Here is an 8,928-nt window from a genome sequence, read left to right on the forward strand (position 1 = left end):
AAAATAAGAGTTCGACAGGTGATCGATAAACAGCTTGTTTGTGCATCAATAAACTGCGAGATGCAAATCACGAGTGATTTGTTTCATCATCAAACTGAATTTTCAGACGGCATGAGGATGTGATTTGGGGAGATGGGTCCCCGGAGTGGTTGGCTTGAAGCTTGAGGCTTTGCATCTTGGCTACAGCTTGAAGCTTGAGGCTTTGCATCTTGGCTACAGATGTGATTCTGTGTGAGGCGGTCGCTTCAGGTTCTGCTTTTTATTTGAAAAGTTTGTGAAGATCTTTCTCGCTGCAGTTTGGTGTTCAGACGCTTCTTCAGCACTCGGGTCTGTTTAGAAGTGCTTCTCGAAAGCGGTTTGTTACAATCTTTTGTCAACAAAAATATTTTTCAATAAATAAATCCAGTTTTTACTGGTTATGCACAGAGTTGTTCAAAGACTGGATCATTTCACTGTATATATATGGACTATGAAACTATAGGAAAAAAAAGGGTCAAGGAGATGAAAAACTATACGGCAACATGTTGAACAAACAACTTTACTAACGGTTATAACAATGTATTACCTGAACAAGAGGACTAAACATGAATTCCTCTTGATCAATAATGTAAACACAGACTCCTGAACTTTGCAATTAAGTATTTGCAGAAATTTCCTTGCAAATACTTGTAAACTGCAACATTATTTCCGCTCTTCTGTCCTTCTGGTTTACAGTAAACTTGTCAAACACACGTCTGATGAACCGTTTGAGTCTTTAATTAACAACTCAAACCTGCAGAGTTACTGTAGTCACTCAGTTTGAGGAGGAAGGACCTTTTGAGAGATGAATACTCCAAACATTTCATCTATTTCTGGCCCAAATTCACCGGCTTCCAACATTAATACATGCATTGAAATACAGCAGGGTTTTTCTTCTAAGATAGCTCTACAATAAAATATCTTAAAAGTACATGAAACATCATAAAAAGGAACAAACTTAAGAACAACAATGTTATTTTTTTTTAACAATTTCAGATCGTTGTGTTGCATGTGGAACTTTTTCCAAGACATAATTATATTATTATATACCCACATGCTCGGGTAAAATGGTGCAGTTCACCTTCCACTTAAATATCAAGACATAATCAATAAAATATATCGTAATGTACAAATCGTATAAAATGCTAAAAATGTCATCCGAGTAATTTGAAAAAACTAAAACAGTGTTTTAGTTGTAGTTTGTTTTTTTAGGACAAAAGAGAAGAGAAGACGTTCTCACAGCTTCTGCTGATGGACGCGTGTCTTCAGGGCCGAGACGACCTCCTTCATGGCGCCGCTGGCCGTCAGCAGCTCCGTTTGTTTCCTTTGCAACTCTGTGGAAACAATAAAAAAAAAACATGATTTTCCTAAATTATCGTAACTGTAAAAAGTATGCCATAAAAAAGGGTCACAGTATGTTTGTAGTGCAGTGGGAGAGAGGAGGCACCTTCCTGCTGCTCGGCCACAAGCCCCTCCAGTTTCCCAGAAGCATTCATCACCGTGAGTGCATGATCATAGTCTGTGGAAAGAAGAGAGCTTTTTTAAAATTTTTATCCCGGTGTTTAAAAAAAAAGAAAAAAAAGGTGCTCATGGGTTATCTGGATTCGCCCCCTCACCCTCCTGGCTGGCCAGGTCGGACTGAATTCTGCTGGAGATGGCGTTCATCTCATTAATGAAACCAGTGAAGAGCGCCCGTGTGCACCCTGCCTTGTTGCAGCTTTTCCAGAAGCGGGTGGAGTCGAAGCTGAGGGAGGGGTCTGAGGGAGGGGCCAGAGGAGGGGGAGGGGCCAGAGGAGGGGGAGGGGCCAGGGCCCGAAGGAGGGGAATGGCTGAGCTGGTGCACGGAGGTGAGCGGTGAGGAGAGGGACTGTGGACAGGACCGGATCCTGGGGGACAAAATGATGAAGTTACTACATGTGTTCAGCTCAGATGGTCAGATGGTGGGGCATAACTCCCGTTTGGTTTTTGCAAACTTCATTAAACAACAGCCTAATTATTCATATCAAAAGGCCATATTTGTGAGTACATTTCTCACATCCATCCATTTTCAATACCGCTTATCCTCATTAGGGTCGCTGGAGCCTATCCCAGCTGACATAGGGCGAAGGATGCATGTCTTTGGACTGTGGGAGGAAGCCGGAGAGCCCGGAGAGAACCCACGCTGCCACGGGGAGAACATGCAAACTCCACACAGAAGGACCGCTCCGACCGGGAATTGAACCCGCAGCCCTCTTGCTGTGAGGCGGCAGTGCTAACCACTACACCACCGTGCAGCCCTACAGTACATTTCTCACATATGTTATTTAAATGGATACATGTCATGTGAATGGCTAATCGTACACAAACCTGGCAAAGTGTGTACACTTAAAAAAACAAAAGATATTTTCTAAGTGTATAAATAAAGAAATTCAGTTTTTTGGAAACATTTTATAAATATATATATATATATATATATATATAAATAATTTAGATATAAATAATACGTTGTTAATTGTTCACCCCCCCACCCCAATAATAATTACAAACCACTTTATCAGAGAGCATGTTGGTCCTCTTGTAATTGAAATCCTATATAGAGCAACATCTTTGCACATATACATACATACATACATACATACATATACACATACATACAAGCTGCTATCAGCAAAAAGATGATTGTATCGGCCTCGCTGCTGGTTCACATGCAGTGTGTTTCACTGAGGGTGATAATTCAAATTCATCCTACATTGAGACAAATAGTTTCAGCCAAATCTTTATCAATGTCACAGTGAACGCTGGCAGTCTTTAAAAAAAAAAAAAATGTTTTACAGCCATTATTTCGAGATCACGAGTTCATCGTTTCATTTTTCTTGAGATAACGAAGCTCGTTTCCCGCGATAACGAGTTCATTTAAGGTGATTGTCGAGGAAACCAAATTGTCTGCCAATTTCTCCAGATGATGAGATAAGTAAGTCAATCTAGTCGGATAAAGAAAACAAGCCGCTGCATGTGAACGGGAGCATAATCGGCCCCGCGGGGGGCCGGACGGCGCTGCTTCAATCATCTCTGAACATTAGAGGTGATGTGCGGAAACGAGCTTCGTCACGTCGATAACGGAGCTCGTTTCTTATCGACGCAAAAAAAAAAATGAACCCAAAAGCCTCGCAGTTGTTGACGCAACAACCACAATAACCACAATCGATATATTATTACATTACATGATATATGAAGTCTTGATCCTGGTTATAATGATATTTCCTAACGCACTAAAGGGCCGTGAGTGGAACGGTACCTCGGTCTAATCTCCGAGCCGCCGCCTCCTCCGACTTCACCAAAACCATGCGGGGTGACTGAGTCGCCACGGTCTGAGTTGAAGGAGACCGACACACAGGAAGCAGCAGACTCTCTGACCCGGCATCCTGAAAGGAAGCAAAACAATATTTCATGCCAGACGAGTTAACGCCGCCATGCATGAACTGCATATTAAAGTCTGTAGATTAAATACACCTCTAGGGGCAGATTAATTCAAATTATCTTCAAGAAGCTTTGGAGTTACTGGAGCGAAAGACCAAATCTACTTCAGGACTAAATGAGAAGAACTGCTCAAGTGTTCAAAAGGAGTCTTCAGGACGAGTTGAGACTTTACAGTTGAGAGAGAAAGAAAAACAAACATGGCAATACAGAACTTAACAACTCACTGAATGCATGATGGTTTCATCTCCTTCATCATTTCCACCGACGCTCGCGTCCTCCACTTGATTTCCTGGAGAAAGACATCAAGCGTTAGCAAAACTGTTTGCATGCTGGCAACATATTACATATTATATATTACATAAGCACAGGCGTTGTACCTGAAGTGGACCCAGTGGGACTCTCGCCGTCTTTTCTGTGTGTGGATGACATCATCGAACAATTAGATTTTTTTTTTTTTAAACAGTTATGTTCACACTGAATAAACCACACAAAAGAAATTTAGTAACGTCATGAAAACTAATATTTTATTTGAAATAGTTGTTAGCTGTGCTTTGTAGTTGAATGGGAATGTTGAACGTTAAATGGGATTGAATATTAATATGTAAAGTATTTTGTGAGTAACAGCGACTTGTGTGTGTTTTTTAGGGTCAGATTTAGTTTTTGAAATCCATAAAAAAAAAAAAATTTAAAAAAAAAAAGGTAAATCAATTATCAGCTAGAACGCATTCAGCCCGTTACAGGCACCGAACCATTAAGAGTGCACATATCCAATTAATAATAATAATAATATCACAAATCTTGACTTTTAAAAAAAGCCAGAAACAACAAAGAGTACATTTATTTTTTTGATTAAATTAAGTAAACAATTGTTTCATCACTCTCGTGAGGTGTGATATTTCTCTTCCTTCTAAAGTGTAATAAATATTACGCCACTACGAACTAGAAAACACATCACAAATATGAGTCAACACACAAAACAGACACATTAGCTTCAATAAAGTGTGATTTATAATTTCAGTTCACCAGAGGTTTGATCTCACCTGATCAACTGACGCACAGCCAAGACAGGAGGGGGGAGGGGGGGAGGGGGGGAGGGGGGATGAATTAAGGAGAACAATTAGTCAGATTATTGAACATCTTCAGCCTCTCACGATGACGTCACCATGAAAAGATTAAGACTCACTCGGGCCTCCGGAACGGAGTTTGCGCTTTCCTCGAAATCCGTGTCCACGGGTGCAAACATTGCCATTTCTGACTCGCTCTCATCTGGAGCAGAAAAGAGAGAGAAATGGAATAAATCTGACGACCGCTTGACAACCACGAGTCCTCCAATCGGTTACGCTCTCTCTCGCGTACGGAAAAGCGCGTCCAACCTGAATTTGAAGAATCGTCCGTTGAGATCACGTTCCAGCCTTTACGTTTGGACACGCCCCCTTCCCGCCTGTGACAAGAGAGCCATTCATAAACATATCTGTTGTAATAAACAGTTACACAAGCAAGGATGCAATTGAAGAGGAAAAACAGTCGAGGTATGCAGTGTTTTTGGAAAGAAAACAAAGAATCCTGCACACTTGTGCTCCCTTTATTCCGCCGACCTTCAAAAAGGTCAAAAGGTCATGAAGTCACACGGTCTCTCACTCGCCTGAGAGCAAGACTTCCCATCTAGTGTGTGCATGATAATGTGCGGTGGATCTTTTGATAGCCTCTTTATGTGTGGTGCTGTTCGCTGTATGGATGATAAAATAAGTGAGTTCCAGACGTGGTGCAGGAGTCTTTGTTTCCTTTCCAATGCGCCCAGAACTAAAACTTTATGCTGTGCAAGAACACTTTTGAATTTGCGAACAGATATAAAAAAGGTATCGAATGCGAATTATCCCACACTTACTTGTCTCTGAAACTCAACTTTCTCTGTTTCAAAAAGCAAAAACAAAAAGATTATAAAAATTAAATAATTTTTTTTTTAAAAACCGCTGAATCGTTTCTGAAAAGAAAAGGAAACGGCACTGAAAAGCTATATTTCAGGTGCCTGTGAACTATATTCGTACCTTGGTTGATGAAGGCGTCGTCATGCTGCCGCACGGGTCGGAGTCGCTGCTGCTGCACGCCAACAGACGTCTGGCCGCGGTCGAGTCCCCTGTGAAGAAGAAACACGACGGAAAACATGAAACATGGCCGCTGAAGAAAAGGTTCCCACGGGACTGATGATGATAAATAAAAAGAGGCATGAAAAGAGAAATAAGCCTGAGATACGAACTGTGACGCTCAGCTACAACAGATATGGTGTGATATCAAAGTTAATGTGAAAGAAAGCATAACAGACCAGATGAAAAAGAAGGAAGATTCCTCATCCCAAGATGAGAGTTAATTATTATAAGAGGGTACTTCCTAATTATTTCCTAATTGTACCGAATAGTTCGAAGCTTCGATCCTAACTTTGACGTTTACAATTTTTAATCGGCACTTAAATGCTGCACGTCTTCTTTTTTTAATTTTTTTATGTGAATCTTTTAATTCTGTTCATCAGGATTTAATAAATGACATTCGTACAACCACAATAAAATTATTTACGGCAATGTCATAAAAATAAATTTAAAAAAACACACGTTCACACAGAAAATCAAAGCGTCATTCAAAAAAACCTTAATAGAAAATTTGAAAAATAGCATTTTAATTATGACAATAAATGATGAGGATTGAAGTGTCAATTTATTGATAATTTAACATTTGGCTACAAATAAGTGTCGTCGATGGACATTTTTAAAATAAAGTTGTCAATGGACATTTATTTGTAATGAATGCAGATTATAATATGAGATGTATTTAGTTAAACGGTGTGTGTTTACATTAGGACAGCCTTCACACTGAGGCAGTTCTACATTTATTTGTAAAATAAGAACAAATTACCGAGGTTGGCGTGTAAAAACATTTGTATGCACAGTTTAAGTACAGATTAATTTAATCATTAATCAGGACTCACCGTTGCTCTGACGTGACGCAGGAGCGCGTTTGTGACAATGAGATCTAAAAAAACACGACAACGGGGTCAGATATTGAAACGTACAAATGTTTTAATTACAGGATGATAAAAGGAATGTTTGCAACGTACTTACACGACAACGCTGTTGGACAAACTGTCCAAGCTGATACGCCCCTTCCGTTTTCTTACAGGCAATAAACCTCGTGAACAAAATAGATATCATTATTTAATAAAACACGTTTTTTGCGCCAGACTCTTAAACTCGCGTCTTTTGAGATTTCGACCCGTGACCGAAATCAATAAGAAAAAAGGAAAGAACTAGAACGGGCACTCGGTAGAGCGCATACCTTCGCATGCCAATTGGATAAAAATTTACCGCGTTATGATAAAAATACGATTTTGACCTTTTCATGACCTTGACCTTGACCCGATCGCTCCCAAAATCTAATCAAATGGTCCCCGGATAACAGCCAATCATCCCACCAAATTTCATGCGATTCGGTTTAATACTTTTTGAGTTATGCGAATAAAAAACAGACATATTTACAAATAAATACACAGCGATCAAAACATAACCTCCGCAAAAATATTTTGCGAAGGTAAAAATTCAGCACACGCCCGCTTCATTGACAAGAGCGACCGTCACAATTAGGCTGCAAAATGTGCATTAATCCGCCCCTGAAAAACAGTCCACCAAATAATGCACTGCGTTCTCCTGCTTGAGTGACGTTTGCTGAAAGCTACGGCGCCAACGTGTTTAAAATAAAGAAATAAAATAGCTGACCATTCATTTAAGTTTTGAAGTTATAAGTTATACATTTCCATCAATCTAACCTTAGAGGATCCGGCTTCACTCGCTCTATTGGACGGTCGGCACTGAGTGAAGGAGGCGGGGCGTCCGTTTACAGAGTCGTTGTGTCCTTGGAACATTTTTTTAATAATTAAAAAGATTCAACACATAATATGTTGCACACTGAAAAAGTGGAAGGAGGACACCTACTTTGTGTTTCTTGATAGTGATTGAAGCAGTACAGCCTGAAGATAGTTTAAAAAAAAGAGGCGGGGCGGGGGGGGGGGGGGGTAAAAAAAACATATATTTTTTTGAATGCCTTCCAGGATGTTTTCTAACATAAGAACACGTACTAGACAGTAATGTTGGACGAACCCATATTTCCCCTGGTCTGCGTCCTCCACATTATTGGCTCCGTCTTGAACAGCACACGGGTAGTGGTAGGACTTCTTGCAGCGCTTGACTTCACATCCTGCAGTGGCGCCTTTCTTCTTACATTTGTTACACATCTAAATGTCGACGAGTGAGAAGACACAAACTCAAAATGGCTTCCCGCACACCTTTTAATGGATTAGGCCTATTCATATATGAAATAAAACGATGTCGTCTTTACCAGTTTGCTTCCTCGTTTGACCTCGTTCAGCACATCCTCCACGGTGAAACCGAACAGATCGTCAAACTGTGGGGAGTTACGGCAAAACAGGCCGGAGGAAAATAACTGGAGGGGGAATAAAGAAATAAAAAAGAGTGAGGACAAAATGCATCCTTATATTTTCATATATATATATACACACACATATATATTCTATCTTATTCCTATACTCATGCTGTGCACTGTGTCACGTGTGCAGCAGCATCATCATTGACAGAGTCCACCGGTGATGAGGACGAGGGTCTCCTACCCAAAGGTCAACGGCTGTGAAGCCGTGACGTAGGTTAACTCACTAACGCACGCAGTTTCGCACGCAGTTTCGCACGCAGTTTCTCTCTCTCTCACACACACACACACACACACACACACACACACACACACACACACACACACACACACACACACACACACACACACACACACACACACACACACACACACACACACACACACACACACACACACACACACACACACACACACACACACACACACACACACACACACACACACACACACACGATGTTTACCAAACAGTTCTGGTGAGCCGTGACGTCAGCTTTAGTCGACAGCGCTCCGCTCTCTTCCGTCTCCTCGCGCCGGTGACAGAGGACGCAGCTCACCTGGCTAACGTCCATTCCTGTCGGCTGACCGCAGAAACCCTGTTTTTGTGTGTGTGTGTGTGTGTGTGTGTGTGTGTGTGAGGCGACCCTCCTAAACTAACGACTCGCGTGTGTTCGTTTCACCGCCTTTTACTTTGGGGGTTGCCAGGTGCGTTATATCCCCCGGTCTCACACAGGCCAGTCGATCCTCTTGAGAACTAAGCTTTATTGGTGTTCATTTCTATATAAGTGGTTATATTTTATTGTACCAGAAATGTAGCCAGGTTTTTTTTTTTTAGTAGTTCAATACTAAGGTTATGAATTTAATTACACGAGCAGAATCCCAGCAACTGAAAACAATGTTGGCGAAAACCACATATTATAAATAATTTAAAAGGATATAGGCATGCACGGACATAGGATATTACTTTAT

At 40.9% G+C, this 8,928-nt stretch overlaps 1 protein-coding gene across 2 annotated transcripts; it reads right to left on the bottom strand.

Annotated features, from left to right (window-relative positions):
* Positions 1-518: 518 nt before the first annotated feature.
* Positions 519-8,667, bottom strand: phf11 (PHD finger protein 11). 2 transcript variants are annotated; one of them, XM_034561981.1, is made up of 17 exons: positions 8,424-8,667; positions 7,855-7,959; positions 7,617-7,750; positions 7,452-7,486; positions 7,286-7,371; positions 6,452-6,458; positions 5,520-5,608; positions 5,360-5,382; positions 4,848-4,915; positions 4,658-4,740; positions 4,515-4,522; positions 3,852-3,886; positions 3,699-3,763; positions 3,294-3,419; positions 1,635-1,899; positions 1,466-1,537; positions 519-1,352 (listed from the first exon to the last, which is right to left on the bottom strand). In XM_034561981.1, the coding sequence occupies exons 1-17, from the start codon at positions 8,529-8,531 to the stop codon at positions 1,255-1,257; spliced, it is 1,407 nt and encodes a 468-aa protein (XP_034417872.1). In that variant the 5' UTR covers positions 8,532-8,667; the 3' UTR covers positions 519-1,254. The 2 variants fall into 2 exon arrangements, with proteins under 2 accessions (XP_034417872.1, XP_034417871.1); XM_034561980.1 differs by having other exon boundaries at positions 1,635-1,904; positions 3,293-3,419; positions 8,424-8,666.
* Between the last annotated feature and the right edge of the window lie 261 nt (positions 8,668-8,928).

The sequence above is a fragment of the Cyclopterus lumpus genome, chromosome 21 (genome assembly GCF_009769545.1).
Source record: "Cyclopterus lumpus isolate fCycLum1 chromosome 21, fCycLum1.pri, whole genome shotgun sequence".
Lineage (NCBI taxonomy): Eukaryota > Metazoa > Chordata > Actinopteri > Perciformes > Cyclopteridae > Cyclopterus > Cyclopterus lumpus.

Bases quoted from the DNA above. Each gene is read 5' to 3' on its own strand.
- phf11 (XM_034561980.1), bottom strand. From the start codon at position 8,531: ATGGACGTTAGCCAGGTGAGCTGCGTCCTCTGTCACCGGCGCGAGGAG. The intron at 7,487-7,616 runs GTTCGTCCAACA...AACTATCTTCAG, and splicing joins GCAGACCAGGGGAAATATGG to GCTGTACTGCTTCAATCACT. The intron at 3,420-3,698 runs GTGAGTTGTTAA...GCTTCCTTTCAG, and splicing joins ATGAAACCATCATGCATTCA to GATGCCGGGTCAGAGAGTCT.